The sequence below is a fragment of the Tauraco erythrolophus genome, chromosome 1 (genome assembly GCF_009769465.1).
Source record: "Tauraco erythrolophus isolate bTauEry1 chromosome 1, bTauEry1.pri, whole genome shotgun sequence".
Taxonomy (NCBI): domain Eukaryota; kingdom Metazoa; phylum Chordata; class Aves; order Musophagiformes; family Musophagidae; genus Tauraco; species Tauraco erythrolophus.
The window spans coordinates 11,842,219-11,860,529 of NC_141465.1; the positions used below are offsets into that span (position 1 = coordinate 11,842,219).

Sequence of the window (18,311 nt, forward strand, 5' to 3'; positions counted from 1 at the left end):
GGGTGTGTGTCGTAGGTAACGGTGCAGTGGCTTTCTGGGAGTAGAAATCTGCTGTTGCATGTGTGCTGTTCGTGTGCTACATAGCTCAGTAAGCTGTTGTGTCTACATGTACGTGTATGAAAATATCTGATACGACTTCTAAGAAGTGCTGAGGTCTGGGAATCATTAAAATGGTGGTTCTGCTATTTCTGAATGCACAGATAGTTGATGGTGTTTTCTGGAATGCTTTATGAATTAATTTATCTGTTTAGTGTTATTAACTGTGTGGTATTGCAGAGTTATATCAGCGTTGGATTGGGAGATTGTATCCATTTTGAGCTGAGTAGAGACTTTGTTTAGATTTAGTGATTAATACTGTATTTCTTTATGGAATTGGAACAAAATACAGAGCTTCAGTGGAGATTATAATTTATTGATATTGCTGCAAACTCTGTATGTATATGTGAGCACAATTCTTCTGTAGATTTTGCAGGAGGCAAGGTTACAACAGTAGACTGTTACTGCAAATTTGATTGCTTAGGGAATTTCTTGCATGTCTTCACTGACAGTCACTTCCAGGTTAAGTTTTGAAGTGTTTTAAATATGCTCTCAAAATGTTTGTTTGTTTGTTTCCATGGTTGTTTGCTGTTATATTTCCTTGCTGGTTAGCAGGAGAAACCTTTCAACCATGCAAGAATCACCAGTGTTACTTCTTCCCTATGTATCTTCTTTCACCAGGTCTTTCCTATCTTGGTCACTTTCTTAGAAACTTTAGTGCTCATAAAGTACCAGAGTAACCGGCCAGGAGAAGTCATGTCAGTTCAGAGGAAGATAGACGTACTGATGGTGTGAGTAAATTTGTGATCAAACTCTTTCCAGACTGGCTTGTTTTAAATAAATACAGAGACAATTTGGGGCCTGATCTCCACCTGCCTTTAATGCAGGGATGAGAGGTCAGAAATTGTCACATAAATGAAATTTGACAACTGTAGTTTAAGCGATACGAAGATTTCAAGTTAATGTTAAAACAGTACAGAGTAACTACTTGATGGGAAATGCCTGAACTTCTAAGTGTAAGTCAATGAATTTAAAGCACAGGAGTGCGTACAGTTCTAGGTACTTGCTACTTCCTACTTCACGCCTTCTTTCTGAGGTAGGTTTCTATCTCGTCTAGTAGCTAGAAGGTGATTATACATTAGATGATCCCTTTTCATGACGATTTTCAGACTTTCAAAAAATTTGTATTCTCCCTGCAAGAAAAAAGCTGACACAATTTAAAGTAGTGTTTTTTTCAACTTCTTTTTTATTGCTTTAAAAACACTAAAAAAGCATCCTATAGATAATAAGAATGCCTGAAAAATGAATGTAAGCCTACCAGCAGTGGACTAATCTTACTTACTTTTGCAGACCCGTAGGAAATAACGACTGCAGTGTAAAAACTGCTGATCTAACGCTGCATATATACTGAAGTCGGAGACCTCTGGACAGGCTAGTAACACCGGCTAGTGAAGATAATGACAGAAGTCTAACTGTTAGGTAGTGTTAAGCACAAACTCGTCTGCTTTGAGAGGAATGGTTGCCTAATAGTGGCATTCACAGTCCTGCCCCTAAAATCTTACAAATGGTAAACTTTGATTTTAAAATGTATTTGTTATTTTGATGACCTCAGTCAAGGAAACTTGGGAGGGGCAAAGAAGCAGAGAGTAATTATTTGAAGTACAAGCAGATGCTACTCTAGTTTCTCAAGGAAGTTTCTTGCGTAAAAAGGCAGAGTTAAAGAAATGGAGCTTTTTGTACTGAAAACAACAGAATACTTTAGCCAGTGTCTCTTCAAATTTCTCTTTGTATGACCTGTCATCTCAAGGATGAAGTGCTTTCAATAGTAAAAGACTGAAGTGGGCTGGTAGAGGAGGGTCTTTCAGAATACTTACAAAAAATTGTTTGCAAAATAAATAATAGCAAGTTACTTAAAAACACCTATGAGAGTGTTTTAGTTTGTTACTAAGTCAAGAGAGACTGAAGTTAAAGATATGCCTTTGTTGTTAAAGGTGTGCATTGCTGAAGTTAAAGATGTGCCTTAAGTGATTTCTTAGTCAACTTCATAAATTAGTTAATGATTTTTATTTACTAACTAAGAATACTTTTTTTTTTTCCCCCTTAAAGTGTTTCTGGTGTTTTCTAGGTTGTTGGAGTACATTGTCTTTGGCTGTCATGTCAAGGGTGCCAGAGATTACTCTTCTGTATCTAATGAAATACTCTCACTGATGTACATGTGTACTTGAACTGAAGAAGTAGAGAGGAGAAAGGAATACAGGAAGGTACACTGTAGGAACAGCATACCTGTCTGGTATTTGTGAGAATTGAGAAGTGCCCTTTCAAAGCTAAATATCAATCTGAATAGCAGGGGAAAACCAGTACGCAGTGCTGTAGACTCTCTCTTCTATAAAGCAGGTAGGAAACAGTTTCTCTGAAGTACACGCCATAATCCTGGGATTGGAGGTGGGCTTGTAAGCTCATTTATCCCTGGTGTGACAGACTCCCAGAGCTGAGTGATGCTGTACGAGTGTTGGTTTTGATTAGAAGAGAAGCCCAGGCATTTATGTAACAGTAACCGTATCAGAAAAGGTTTGGGAATACTTTTGCTGTTCCTCTTAAGTTGAGCTTTTACCTGTGTTTTAACCTAGCCTGCTGTTTGTCCACACACCACCGGCAGCACGACATCCCATGCAGCTTTTGTGGCTGCTTGGTTTTAATACTCACTAAATCTGTTCAGCTGAGCGTATAGATTATGTTCCCAGTTCTGATATAGTTCTGTCTTTAAACTATATGTTTTCTTAGTGAGGAATCAGCTGTATGTCACTTCAGTGCTAATAGTTTTCCCTAAAAAGAATGAGTAAGTTCTCCTGAGAGTGAAACTAGAGTGTCTCAGTATGTGAATGAAAAGGGATAAAGCTGCAGAACTACACAGGCACTAGTGCAGAAATGGCTTTGAGATTGAGGTGGGTAGGATCCGGCGTGCTGCTGCTCGTACACTGGCTGGCCGAGCCTGCATGCGGAGATTGAGGCTGCCTTTAGTCTCCTTGTGGCTCTGCTGATGCTGCTGCAGCACCTGAAGATAACTGCTGCGATGAGGCTTTGCATCCACCGTGTCAGAGCCGACTGCTCCATCCGAGTAGCTGTAGGTAGGGATGTTTGCCTGCATCAGTGACCTTCAGCTTACAGCCTGAGGAGTTAAGGTAACTGCAGTCACCAAAGGTAGCCTGGGAACTGAAAATGCTGAAGACGAAGGCATGGGGCCTGTCTTTCCACGCTTGGAAGTGAAGGCCATCAGGCTCTGCAGAGAGGTAGGGAGAGAAGTGTGTCTCTAGCTCAGTCTGGATTTGACAGCAGACTGAGTATAGGGCAAACTTCAAAACAGTGTCAAAAAGTGAACAAGACAAAGAGAACTTCAAAGGAGTCAGTAAATGCTGTGTCAAAAGTTGCTGGGTTTCATAATCTTCTGGAATGGGATCTTCTGAATGTGAGTTAAAGACATGCTACAGGTTCCTGTATTGAGCAGGTAATAGAAAATACGTGAAAGAAGTGGTAAAGATAAAATTGGTTGTCCACCTTGGTTCTCATTTCCCTTCTTCTGTCAGTACTAGTGTAGAGGATATCAGACAGGATTTTACAAACTTGGCTTAAACTGGTTTACTGTTTTGTTGTGGTCCTGTGAACCAAGTGCCCTGTACCCCTCAGAGCAGAATACCTGCAGGTCTTGCCATGCAAAGCTAATGAGGCAAAACATTGAGACTTGAGAGAAAGCAAGAGACGTGTCTAAGGAGGAATACTCTCTGTGGTTATCTCCACGGTCTCGTGTGGAAAAACTATAAACACATAGGGTTTGTCTGCTTTTGGCTGAGAGGTATGGATCAGATCCTGGCTGTGTGAGTGCTCGGGAGGTCCATTGACATGCTGTTTTCCATTATGGGTTTTAATTCTTCTTTTGGAACAACGGCTGATGGCTCCCATGGTGGTCAGTCCACTTTGCCTTGTATCTTTTTGACTCTACCTTGATGCTTTGTTTTCTAAGCTCACCTTTACTTAGAGGATTATGTATTGCTCTGTTTTAGGATGGCATTACAAAACCCCACATAGTGACATGAGCAAACCTCGCTCCTGGGGAACGTGGGGACAGCGTGGCAAGGGGCAGGTGCAGCCCGACTCTTGCAGAGGCCAGGAGGGCAGGCGGGGGGCTGTGGCACTGTGGGAGCAGAATCAGCCCTGCTGGGGGCCTGGGGGGGCGAGCGTATGCCTTTGGGAGAGACGGTTTGTGTGGAGCAGGGGATGCTCTTACCGAGTTAAAGCCCAGCTTGGGCTCGGTCTGAATTTGAGCCTGAAAAGCCTCACGGTTCTTGAAGCTGTTTTCCTAAAGAATGCCCCCCCCCCCCTTTTTTTTTTTAATAACTTTATCCAAATAAGTTAAGTTATGTGCAGAACAGGGCAGTACGATCTTGTAGAAGATACCATCATCTGTAAGAGTTTCCTGCAGTTCCAAGAGCAGGAGTGTTGGGTCCGTCCTGCAGGACGTGCCTTTTCAGAGCGGCTCACGCGTGGAAGCGGGCTCGGCGGCACGGCGTGGCGTGCGGGCAGCCTTCGCCCAGCCCGGGGCGAGCGTCGGAGGGCATGGGGGGCACCTCTGGCAAGGGGGGTGGGAAGAGGGGGTGTCGCTGGCACCCGTGTCAGCCATGCCACTGGTATTTCAGTCATGCAGCGGGATTCAGCCGCGCTGCCAAAAGCGAGCGGGAGCGGGGAGTCTTTGCTCCACTTTTCCTCACGCCGTGCCGCTCCGCCCCGTCCGTGCTGTCCGCGCTGCTGAGCTCAGCTTCCTGCTTCTCCGTGTCGTCAAAACGCTGTTACTCCTCCCCCAAAAGAGTTATTCTCAGCGGTCTGGAGTTAATTTTTATGGGTGGCTGCAGCCTTTTTTGTTGTTTTTTTTTTTTTTCCCCTCCTGACAGGCGAACGCGCCGAGCTGGAAAAGCGGTATCGTGGTGATTTTGTTGTGTTGCGGCGAAGCAGGGCTGTCGGCAGAATGGTGGTAGGCTGCTGCACCGCCAACATTGCTGTGCCAGCTCTGTGACCGTGGAAGGCGAGGGAGGTGAGTGCCGGTTTTACATCGCGTAGATCCAGGGAGTTGTCAGAGGTAGAGCCAGAGTCGCGACCTACCGGGGCTCAGTAACGAGAAATGAGCGATTATGCTGCTACGCCTCTCCCATTAGATGCGTTTGCTCCTACTAATACCGTAATGGAGTATACTCAGGAAATGATGGATTTTGCTCCAGCAAAGAACTGTAGTCAATGCAAGTTTATAGTGTGTAAATCTGTATTTGTCAGTGGGAAATGTAGATGGATATGGCACAAATACAGCAATAAAGGAGAAACGATAAAGCAAAAGTTCGCTCCAAACAACTTACAATACAAAAAACACTCGGATAAGTACTTTCAGAACTTTTGGATGGATCGAATGGTACCAGAAAGAGGCTTTGCAGTGATTTAGTAATAACTGTGGATCTAGAATAATGTTACATATGTGAGGGAATTACATGATTTTTAACGGTGGGAATAAAATTCTAGGTAGGAAAAATAAAAACAAAAAAACCTCACAAACAAAATTCTTTTTATAGTTGCTGAGCATCAGGATGGAAGCGAGGTTGGTTATAAAAAAGCAGATTTTATCTCAGTTGCAACAAACACGCAACTCGCATAGAAATGTGTCTTCTTACATTGTTGTGATTTAAAAAAAAAATATATATTTTTCTTCATGGGATGCAGAATGTAAATGCCACAGGTTCATTAACCAACTGTCAGCTTTTTAAACAAGCGAGCATCATTCTCCGTATACCTTCTAATGGAGCTCTAAAATCACTAATCCATAACTGGTGGCAGGTTGCTGTGGTCTTTCTTTTGCTGCCTTCTTGTTACTGCTGGTTAACAGTCAGGTTAATGGGATGACTTTGTTTGTTTGAGGTGCCCTGAGTGATTTTGCAGCTGACTACTCTTCATAAGAAGTCACTGAACAAGTGTAGGAGTGGTGGGCCAGCTGGGCGTTGGGTGTTACCATCGCAGCTACAGGGCACTGCTGCAGGTCTGAGGTGCTCCCCAAGTGACAAGGGACAACTGGAAGAAATCAAGGATCTTGTTCAGGATGATGGAAGACGTGATGTGTCTGACCAGAGTTGCTTGTGCTCTTGATCCAGACCAGAGTACATGCTTTGAGTAGCTGTTTTCTGTGATGCTGAGTTGAAATTATTGGTTCTGCCATAAAATGAAACAAATGTAGCCTTTGATGAGTTGTGGGAGTGGGGGATATCTCTCTTACAATGCAGTTCCTCAATAGCTGTGCTGAAAGCAGTTCTGGGAAGCTTGGGTTTCAAAGTTTGATGTGTTTTGATGAAAAATGGGAGAGGTGTACAGTAAATTAGAAACCAGGGTTTGATGTGTAGTAACATTTTGGGGCATGACTGACTTTCCTTTTTTCCTTGGTGGAAATTAGCACCGCTTCTTTCGGTTGTGGGGCAAGTAGGAGGGTATTTTCTTCAGAGTATGTTGCATTACTGGGCCACACTTACCGCTTGTAATTGAACAGCTTTGTAGATAAACGTTTATGGTCAAAAGAAAAACAAAAAACTGCTTTTATTGCCTAGTGTGTGGCCTCCACCGGGGTGGTGGTGGAAGAGCATTGTGTAGGAAGTAATAATGGAACTTCCAGTCATGTATGGCCCTGCATCTTTTGTATTTGGTTTCAGGCACTGAGCGTACTACACCGCGTGGTTTTGCCTCTGTGCAATCTGTAAATTCATTGCTGCTTAAGTCCACTTCTTGCTATAGACTTCTGCTCAAGAAATTAACCCTGTGTTATGCCATTACTCTGAGATGATGAGATGAGAGCGTGGTTAAAGACATCTTACGTGCTGTTCATGTCAGTATGTTAAAAAGATGATGCATGCTCATTTGCCTCAGTGTGTTGATTCTAAAGGTAATTCTAAATGCTAATGTTTCCATAAGAAATGTGTGGGAAATGTGCTTATCCTATAGATGCAAATAGGATGGGCCCAAGTACCCAACTCTTATTTGCCAAAGTTACTATCTTTTTACTTGCGTTCTGCCAGTAGAGAAACTCTGCAGCACTGAGAACGCAGGCATGATGTTAAGCGCTAAGCCCAACAGCTGCTGGATTTCTGTACAGTTTTACTAATTTTGTACTTATTTTCAAAACTTTCATTCTGATTGTTAGGAGGCTGCTGTAAAAAAAATCCAACCTGTATCAGTAGAGTCAAGGGTTCCTACTAGTGGCTTGAAAATTTGTATTTATAACTGATTTGCCAGCTTGCTGACAGCTAGGGTCAAAGCATTTGCTACTTCTCTGTCATGTTTTGGCAACCTAGTCTTCTGTTAACTTGTGGAAATCTGTTAATTTGTTTTGGAGTGTACTGAAGGGAGGTGGATAGTTCTGTCTGCAGGTTGGATCCTTCCTTGTTGGAGACATCACAAAGGTGTTAATAAGTGCTCTGTATTTGTAGGCATGAAGAGAAGAGTGAAGGGTATGGCTCTCAGAGTATTTTTTTTACCTTCAGTTCACTACATGGCTAATGCTGACTCCGTCTTCAGTATAGAGAGAAGATACGTTATTTGAACTACAGTTCCCTGACAAAAAGTCAATAAGGCTTATTTGACAGAGGTAGTAGTGAAGCACCATGTTTAAACGGCTGCACTGTCACTGAAAGAAATGATCCCAGCCTTGGACACTTGCATCCTACCCCAAGGGGCCGTGCTAGTGTTTTTGCAGTTGTATAATAAACTGGAGGACTGATCATAGCTAAAACTAATGGGTTTTATTAGCTTAACTTTTTGTGTCCACTAAAGATAGAACTGACCACCACTGGGTGGATCGTATGTTGTGTCATGAATCAGACCGGAGAACTGAACAGCTCTGTTGCCCAAAGGAGTCCTGGAGTGTGCGGAATAGAAGCAGGACAGGGAACAGAACTGCTTTTGGCTTCAGAGCTGGCTTATGCCATCTCACTGCTTGTCAAGCTAGAGCCTTAAGGGCAGGCTAAGTAAAATGCAAGAGGAGGAGGATGTATCTCCAGAAATAGACTACTATTGTCAATATTTCTTCTACTGGGGACATATATGCATCTTTTAAATGTGATTTTTGCAGTCTGGATAGTTTCCAGTCCAGATAGCATCAGTTAGTTACTGATGCTGAAGATAACATGTCTTAATTGTGATGTTGCTTTTATCTCTCTCCTGTGATCCTTCCTGAAGTAGGTGCTGCCTTGCACAGCTTTCCTTTGTGTGACCCAGCATAGCATGCTGCATGTAGGGCTCTTCTTAAAAGTTACGTGGGACTTTCAGTGAGTGTGTTTGATAATTGATTTTAGCAAGGTAGCTCCGTTGGGATGCAGAATACCAGTTTACTGCAAATTCAAGGTACTGGTTAAATTTTTCAGTCCGGAGTTCGTGCTATAAATTGTTCATATGATCAATTACTCTGAGATTTTGACTAGTGGCAGAATATCTCTAAAACAGAAGGTAGGTTCTCCTCCAGTGGCCTGTAGGAAGAGTACATATCTGTGGCCAGTACTTTAATATTTTTTGTTTGGTTGGTTTTTGTAGTTGTTTTTTTTTTTAAATAGCAGAGTGACAGTTGTTGGTTGTGTGTGATTTGGGGAGTTGAGAAAGCTTTTGTTAGTGATTTTTCAAGCTTTTTTATGTGTGCTAGGTGCTGGCAAAAAGCAGCAATAAATATTTCTATGTGAATTCCCTGGGGCGGTGTGTTGGCTAGAGTAGTCAAATATTGCATCCCAAGATAAAGACCCGATTTTGAGATTTGCTAATGTAGACCCATGCATTTGATCAGGGCCTTGTTACCCTCTGTGAGACTCCATGCAAATACAGGAATCTGTGCTAGTGGATTTTGACAAGGGATTAAAGGATTGACGTTTGCTTTGCTTGGAGGTTGTTCAGATAGTAGAGTTAAGAGTTGAAAATATCATCTCTACTCCTTCCCGTGCCCTACCAAAGTAAACTGAAAACCCTCAGCAAAATGTGGCACATTGACGTCTCAGGTTTTTGAGTAATACCTTCAGAGTACCGTAAGCTGTGAAAAGATGCTGTCCAATGAAAACTTTATACAAAACAAAAATTGTATTTGTGGGAGAGGAACAAAAGGAATGATAGTTTCAGGATGAGAAGGAAAACTTATTTAAATGTTTTTATCAAGTTTGCACAGCATGAAATTCAGTTGGCTTTTATAAAACCAGGAGGATTGAAAGAACTACCTAGATTCCCAAGCGTAAAAAAATAAGTAATTAGCAGTTTGGTTTGATTATATCTTTCTTTTGGAAGGAAAAAGAAGTCTCTCTTCTCTTTCTGTATGTGGAGAAGCTAGTTAATGAGAGTAAATCACAAGAATAACGCTTTATTTGTTAGGCAAATTACAGCAAAATACAAGGGACCTAACACCTTGAGAGTTGATGCAGCTGGGCAGTGACCATGGTTCTGGAAGTACACAGCTTCTGCTGGTGAGGACGTGGAGTTACTGCCCCTGTTGCAGCATCTCCGAACAGTGTTGTGTCCACCCTCTGCATGGACGTGGTGTAATGGCAGCAGCGTTCTCCACAGGTTTCTGTCCGGGATGATGCTGAGAGTGCCTTGCTGGGAAGTGCTGTCACAGCTGTGGAGAGGGATGTTGTGGGAAGCTGGTGTGATGTGCTGCCTCAGGACATAGTCTTCCCCGATGGGCAGCTAACCTAAGTGGAAAACCTGGCACCATCTGAGATTTTTCAGATGTGAAACTTTAGTATGGCAGGACATGTTTCTTATAATGAGGGCTAATGCTTCAGAGGGGACATATATTTTCAAAAGCAGCCCCAAAAGATGCTACTGGAAAAACTTGTGCATTTCAACAGGGTCCGCTGCAGAGTTAAGCTGCTCAAAATAGATCCCTTCCCTTTTATCTGTTAGATCACTACTGTATGGTCAAGTGTTTTTTATGATATCAGGAGGTTAAAATATTTTCAAATTGAAGTGATATCTTTATGCAGATGTTCAATCAAAATATGTTTCCCAAACTAATTCAAAAGGGAAACTGTCTGTTCCCAGCAGGGAACAAAAAAATATGGGTTTTAAGTTTAAAATTATAGCAGTGTAGCTGTAAATGTTTCATACTTGGCTAAATTTCTTTTTGTAACTGATGATGCCCCTTGAAGCTTGTTAGTGTATGAAGTAATTCAGAAGTAGCAATCAGGTGTGTGAACGCCTGGAAGTTTCTTGGGTAAAACTGCGAGCAAATTCCATGTGGGCTATGTGTGTTGAGGAAGTCTCAGTCAGCAGTAATACCTCCCGTGTCGGTGGAACTCGCTCAAGAAGCAGGTTCTTGTTAGCCAGGGCCAATAAGGAGTTACTAGATTTAAGCTATTTCCTCCTGCTTCAAGGCTGCAATAAGGCAGCCAGCTAGCCAGGCCCTGTTTGAAAAAGACTATGACATGTTCTAACAACACAACTGAGGCCTTCCCATCTGTGGTGGTGCTGTTCATGGTTTACTCAAAATGATCACAGGAATAAGACCGTGGTAGAGGCTTTCTGACTTGGATGCTGGGCTTTCGCTGAACATCTGTCTTTGAGTCTCTGCTCTGTGAATGCTGAATCTCCACCTGGAAATATTTGCCGCAGGTATGGACGTCTGCTCTGTGGTGGACCTCTAGTGAGACCAGGAATCCAGATTGCCGCGTTGGTGAGGTGGTGGTTAGGCAGAGGAAAAAGAGGTACTTTCCAGCTGAGCTTTCAGAAGAAGTGAATGTATTTTAAATATTATCAGCAATTTACACTGTTGCTTCTGATTAAATTTCCTGCAGTATGGGTTGACAAATGTATGTAGAAGCAGATATATCCTTTGCTCCTGGCAGTTCTGAGATGGGTATTTCAGCTTGTCCTGCAGATCAGCAAGCCGAGGAATGATAGGCAGGCAGGGCCCTTGGAGAAAGGCATCTTCAGTTGACTGATACTGTTCAGCTGATTTCTGCTGAGTAATTAAGGTGCAGAGAGAGGCTGTCTTGAGCTGCTTAGGCTTCAGTCAGTAACATATTTGTTTTAAGATGGTCAGCCTCCTTGAGTTATACCTGGAAATAATTCTGGAAAATTGTACCATCTCTGGAAGATGAGTATAATATGTTCCCTTTGTGAAACATCTTGGGGGGTTGCATCTACCCAGCTAACCACAGCTCCGAGGTAGTCTGTGGTAAGACCTTTAGGAAAGACAAATTATGGCTGTCTTTTGAGGTGATAAAAGCCTGATCAAGATAATAAACCTTTTATCAAAAGGAAGTATGTCAACCCAGGTCTTTGCGGCACTAAGAAAATATAGCCATGCTTTGGCTGATCTGCATATTAAGCAGTAGTAGAAGCTCCAGAAGGAGCTTCACATTTTAATTTTAATGTACAAAGGAAGGTAGATATTTTAAGAGTGACTGTGCTATTTTGCAGTTTCTTGTCTTTTTATTCCAGTCTGCCACTGTTTTTCTTCTGCACAGCTACTTTGCAGGCCAGCCTACTGTGCGGTGTTTGCTTCTATCTTGCCTGTACCTGCAAAAAAGTATGTATGGATGCATACACACATAAACATATATGTCTGTGTACGGTGTATATGTGTGTAATATAAAACGTGTGTGCATCTTTCTTGTAACAGTGGGACAGAGTGGGCCTGAGTGGCTGTTGCTGCTCCCTGTTCACTCTTTGCGGTTCACTGAAAGCATGGTGTGAGACAGGGCAGTGAGACTTGGCCTGACACAGATATATCAGTAGACCTCTGCTGTAGTCTACTGCTCATCAGTGGAATTTTTTGGCATGCTGTTCTAGACTAGTAGTGAACCTACTCATTCACTGCTCTTTCTGAAGAGGATCTTACATGTAAAATATGTAAATGAAATAAAGAAATAAAAGTAGAGTGAGTTAAATTTGTGTGAAAGTCTTGAGTGGCATTACCCTACATATGATGTTGGCCAGTTAAGACTGCAGAATATCAATATTATTTTTATTGACAATACTAATTAGGCCTGTTTAAAAACTAGAAAAATAGATCAAGGGTATGCTTGTGCAAACCTTGGAGTGCTGCAGAACTGTTTTCTAACTTCCAGACACCTCTGTGACTCATCCCCTGAGCAGTGAGTGGCAACAAACAGCTCTTAGTGATTTACTGACCTAAAAGGGGAAGATGTCACTCACCTTACAGAAATAAATGTGCTTTAGAGATAGTCTTTCCCCAGGTCCTCCATGTAAGGCAGATCTGACCATCGCTTGACTTGCTAGACCTGTCAGCAAGCAAGGTGGAGGTGTTGCCTGCTGAGATCAGAGGGTGGCTGAGCTAAATACTCACTTTCAACATCACTTAGCTGCTGCTTATGCCACACCAATTCGAAGGAGCCTTCTCCATTTAACTCTGACATTAAGGCTTGCAAGGCTCACTTTTCTTTCTTTCACCTGTTGGTGTAGTTGTGGTACCGCCGTTTTCTACCTTCAACTGCAGCTTAGAAAAGGTCAGAGCTCCTTAACGATACCAAAATGATAATTTGCACTTTTATAGCGCTTTTCACTTGAATTACTTGAGTGATTTATAGGATTGATGAAGAAAGCTAGGTGACACCTTTCTGACTGAGGTGATTGAAGCAGATAGAGGCTCTGAGTCACAGGTAGGTTAGGTATGAATTTAAGGAAGTATTTTGGCTTGTTCATGAGAGCGCTGAAGAAGCTATAGTTCCTGATTTTAGAGGGAGTGGGGGGAGGCTACTGCTGCCCAGATTCAAGTTATAAGATGTTAAACCACATTAGTGGTGGTGGTGGGGCATATTCAGTACCTGATGCTTGCTGCATTAGGTTCATCTCTGAGCAAGAGTGCAAGCATTTTAAAAGAAAAGATGTAAATAGCAATGTCTAGTCTTTCTTCCAGAGCCAGGCATTAGTGTTGGAGCAAAGTGATTTCTAGAAACAAAAAGAAAGTTAAGACAATCTTACTCTTTGTTCAGGTGCCTGCAGTTCAGTCACTCAACAGGTGACACAGATCAACACAGAGTAACAAAAGTTGATGAGAGTCGGAATTTGTTTCAAATTAAGGTGTTTATGTGACAAATCAGTACTGATTTTTTCACTCTTTTGTTTCTAATATAGTTGAAATGACCATTCATCTGAGGGATGAATATTTGAGGTTTTCCGATAAAGTTATACTGCCTTACGTTTCTGGAGCTTACGAGACTGGAGGTGTTGAACAGACAACTGGTACAGCATTACAAATTTTCACGAAGCTTAATAAGATTTTTATAGATATTAGTACTGTTTCTCAAAGTGTTATTTTAAATCATACTTTGGATGCCTGTTTAACGTATTACAGTTCTTGCTGAGTTTTGCATGTTATGAGGCAGATGGTTCTTCCATGACTGAGACACCTTGCCTAAATACTTAGGTGCTTTGTCCAGACCTGCGCAGGGAGCTTGTGGCAGAGCAGGGATGGGAACAGAGGGAGAGGAGTTAGCTTGCTGTGCCGGTGCTTTGCTCCTTCGTCGGCGGGCAAGAGACTGTCGCTTGAACTGGTGCTTCACGTGCGTAGCGACGTTACTCGGAAAATCTGTTTGCCTGACCCTGAAGAGGAACAGCGAGCTACATACGGGTTAGGAACAACACAGCCGTGTCTACTCCCAAGCGTGTTTAAGGACAGAACTTGAATTTGGCCTTGACGTGGGCCAGAAGTGGGAAACTGACGCTTAGGGTGTGATAGGGAGCGTGAACACGGAACATCATGAACGTGGATGCCAGGACGGTATCACGGTTCAGATGCTGGACCTTCAGTGGACTCTTGTCAATGCGGTGTGTGATTTAAGGGCTCAGAAATCTTATGTCTTGCCCTGACTGCCAGACTGCAGAAGCTGGTGGGGCTGCAGGAATTATCTGTGGCCACTAGATGACTCCTTCAGCCTGCCTGTAGGTAAACTCGGAGCTGAAAAAAAGCTGTGGAGGTGAAGAGCTGGTAGGGGAAAGAGCTGGTGGGGGGAAGAGAGGGCTGTTCTTGGTCCATACTGAATGAGATGCACCAAAATAAACGGGTCACGTACCCTGCAACTGAAGGAATTGTTAACATGGTTTTTAGTTTGAGTTGAAGTAGTTACAGGATAATATACCTCTATAAATCACTAATTTGTGAGGTTCGTTGATAATGCACTTCAAAAGCATTTGCAAAATAAAGTTCCAGACCTCCTTAAGGTCAGAGTGGACTTATTGAAGCAATGAACATGTGAAGAAGCTAATTTTACAAACAATACCTGGTTTTATGTTGAGCTCTGTTGTTACAACTCTTACTTTGCAAGCTTTCAAAAAAAGAAAACACAAAAAACCACACCCAAACCAGCAGCAGCATTATGCTATCTTTGCCTCTTCTTTGCATCTTGTAGATGGATGGATGGATGAATCCCATTAGGCTGGAAAAAATTTCAACAGACTATATTGAAATTAAGGCAGAATTTCCACAAACTCCCTATAGATTTCACTGTATGCTGAGAGGGTCCTCTCACCCTACGATACTCAGGATTAAATAATCTTCCTGTCATTTAGATACAGCATAAATGATGCTTCAGTTTCATAAACATGTATTTGCCAATGTCTGTACTAAGCACGTAGTCACTTTATCAAGGTAATTAGATGATGAGGTGGTACCGTTGTTGCTCCATATTTTTCTCTGACATCCATTTTTATTTCTGAGATGTAATAATGAATCATTAGTTTCCATTAAATATGGTGCAAAGTATGTGCTGGTTAAAACATTAGTGCACCTGGCTGATGATGTTTTTTCAAAATGTTTTTTGTCAGCCAAGAATCCCATAGAGATGAGACTTGGCCCTGAAGTATCGCTTGATCTGAGAAGATTTTGTGTTATTCCTTGAAGTTGTGATGTTTGAGTACCTCAGTGTTCATGGTAAGCATAGTGCTAGTCCTGTTTTTAAACTTGATACATATTAGGAGTGTATATCTACTTTCGAGTAAGGGTCAAGTGTACCAGCCTTTCTGCTTTTATCATGTTTGGAAGTTTTCTTCAGCTAAAGTTTTCCCTTTTCTCTCTTAAATACTTAAGACCTGTTGCTAAGTCATAGAATCATAGTCATCAAATGGTTTGGGTTGGAAGGAAGTCCAAAATCCCTTCTGAATTAGCTTCCAAAAATGCAGTTCTGGATTCAGTTGAGTCTTTGCAAACCAGGACTAGAATTTTCTTCACCCAAACCTATGTCCCTTTTGAGGGTTATGTTTACCCAGCAGCATCTTGACATTTAGTTCTTCGGATGCATCACAAAGTCATGATATAAAAGCTGCCGTTACATGGGATTTTCACTTACCTTCTAGTCATGTGCACGGGACGTGTGTGTAATACAATTCTTTATATATAGGCAAACATCCTCTGTCTCTTGCTCGTTCTCTCACTCTCAAAACATGCATACCTTGACATACACACCTAGGCATCCTTCCCTTCCTCCCTAGCTTTTTTCCTGCCCCAAGACCCCGTACTTAGGGATTTTTAAGTTTAAAAGCCATGCTATAGCAATTTTATACTAGTCTGAAGGGAAACTGCATCACCCATAATTTAAAACTTGACTAATAATTTGTAAATGGAAGTATGACAAAACTGATGAGGAAAAGTACTGAAATAAGGAAACTGGGTTTTTTTTGGCATTTGCTTGAATCATTTCCATCGTTCTTACTACTGATTCATTATACTATTTAACACTGAATGTTCTGTTTAGCTTGCTTTCTGAGATTCCCATGTTTTTATTTATTTACTTAAAAGCCAAAGCTCTAAGGCGATCCTTTGCCTTGCTTAATTGAAAGGTCAAGGAGGAAGGTTCAGGGGCAAGGCTAGGGAGGAAGCTGATTACCATCTATTTAAACTTACTTGGTGTAGGTGAATTCAGTGCTTTAATCTTTTACATGCAGTGAGAGAAATAAAATTGTGCTGCAGCATGTTAATATCAGACCAGTAAAATGTAAAAAAAAAAAAAAAAAAAAAAAAGGAAAGGAAAAAAAAAACCCCCACAACACAACCCCTAATACTGTAGTTCCCATTAACTTCTCACTCTTAAAAGTGTTTTGTTGTTGGATTTATGCCACTTTTCCTGCTGCTGTCAGTGATGGTTGTAGATATGAATATAAGGCAGCATGTAGCATGGATCAAAGTGAGGTGAATGAGCTGAATTGGAAATTTACCATGCTTGAGCTAATCTGGCAGTGGAAATGAGATGAGCGGCTTAATTTTATTTAGAACTATGCAAAGAGAGAGGCATTCATGTGTGTGCCGGTCCTATCTCCGCCCGCCTCTGACGGGTCCCTCTTCTCGTTCTCCTGGGCCCCCAGTGACATGCTGGGATGTGTACAGGTTATCAGCTGGAGGGGCATCTGGCATTTCAGGAATTAGTTGGGCTGCTGCAGCAGTCGGGAGCACAAGTAACGGTGATGTGATGTGTTTTATTTTAACTCCCTCTCCCAAGTGGCGGAATTGAATCAAGCGGCAGGGAAGAGGCTGAGCGAGTGGCATCGTCCCTCTGCAGAGCTGCTCGTGGACTCTGTGTGCCTGCCTGCCTTTCTGCTTCCTCCTTGTTCATCGGCTATCGTGTGGTGATACCGTAGCCAGTCCCTTCGATATTTCTTCCCAACCCTTTGCATAGTAAATTTTCAGAATGGTCAATTGGTGTACTTTGTAATGTTATGTCTTGTTGTGCAGAGGCCCAGGGAAGGGAGTGCTGGGAATGGTTGGGCTGAGGCAGATAATGAGGGTTTCATTGTGTTTGTTTAGAGGAAAAAAAAGCACAAAACAAACTCCTTTAGAGGCTGAGAAACTCTTTTGAATGAAGAGGAGAATTTGTTTGAGCCAAGGTTGTGCAGCAGTTGAACTTACACAAGTTACTGGATTTAGGATTAAGAAGTAAAGCTTCAGATATTTCTTACCCACTTCCAACAGTTTTCCCCTCAAATACGAGCATTTGATAGTGAAGTAAGATTGACTTGTAAACTTGAAATCCTGTTGAGGACTGATGCAGATGTCTTGGAAAAAGTTTGCCTTTTCCATTTATGTATTGGGTTAGGTAATTGTAAACTGAACGTGTCTTAAAACAAGGGCTCCTAAAAGTTTTAATTGGTCCTGCAAAAGCCCAGGATTTTTCGTGCCTTAACCTTGTATTTTCCAAAGGTCCGTACCTGTGTAACTGTCGGCTGAAGTGCAAGTAACATTGCTCTAGCACTTTTATGAAGTTTCTGACAACTGGAGTCTTTCCCAGCATCAGTTTTGGAAGTCAGTTTGGTTTCCTAGTGCCAATATTGACACAGTTCTGAGACTGGTGTATTTAGCATTCGTTCTGAAAGAGGGTATGTTCTTTGATGTGCATCCAGAAAATTGTTTTGTTGTGGGTGGGATTTCTATTGTACATGGGCACGAGGGTTCCCTCTAGGATTAGATTTCCTCATCCTCCCAAAGCTGCTTTAAGATGAATGCTTTTTGTACTGCTGAGAATTGGATTTGGCTTAAAAGCCTGTTCCAGTGCATTGTGTAGCAACTGCCTAGGCCACCCTACGGTGCATGAGAAGTCCTCCCCAACCAGGGTGGACCAGACTGCTACCATCTTCTTTACCCTTCCTGGCCTTCAGAACAGGAAACCTGTGGGAAAAGAGTGCTGAAATACTTCAATAGCAGTTGTTAGTACTAATACTTCATTTTAGGATGGTATTGGTGCTAATTTCACTGGTTTATTGAGAATCCTTTGAAGTCAGTCATAATCTCAGTCTGCCTTCTTTCCAGCATAATATTTCCAGGTAATTTGCAACTAAACAGCCTATTTATGGACTGTCTGTCTGTTTGTTTGGGTTTTTTTTGTTTATTATTGTGCCAGTACATCATGCTGGACACGATGACACATTTGCTTTTTGCACGTGCAGTAAGGAGGATCATAGAATCATAGAATGGCATAGGCTGGAAGGGACCTCAGAGATCATCTAATCCAACCTCCCTGTCATGGGCAGGGAGGATAAAGAATCCGTGTTTGTTTAATAAACCTTGGTTCTCTTAACTGAGGTTGCAAGAGAAACTCTGCCTAAGGTGATGCTAGAGACATCAAAGGAACACCTCACGCTGGCCAAGCTGGCAGCCAGGAGTCTTTCTCAAGCAGCTGAGAGCTGTCGATTGAGTTTCCGAAGAGATGAGCTGCTTGTAGGAGGGCTTTTACAGCCTGAGATAGGCTGCAGCAGATCCTATGTAGAAGTGGAGTCCT

At 42.2% G+C, this 18,311-nt stretch overlaps 1 protein-coding gene across 4 annotated transcripts in view; it reads left to right on the forward strand.

The window, feature by feature from the left end:
* Positions 1–18,311, forward strand: part of BBX (BBX high mobility group box domain containing) — a 147,656-nt gene that overhangs the window by 29,855 nt on the left and 99,490 nt on the right. For 2 of the 4 annotated variants that reach the window (XM_086617246.1, XM_086617237.1), the window contains exons 3-4: positions 4,977–5,116; positions 14,872–14,977. The exons of the other annotated variants lie outside the window; for them this stretch is intronic. In XM_086617246.1, the coding sequence (XP_086473372.1) occupies positions 14,975–14,977 (3 nt within the window). In that variant the 5' untranslated portion in view covers positions 4,977–5,116; positions 14,872–14,974. The remainder of the gene's footprint in view (positions 1–4,976; positions 5,117–14,871; positions 14,978–18,311) is intronic. 4 annotated transcript variants of the gene reach the window in all.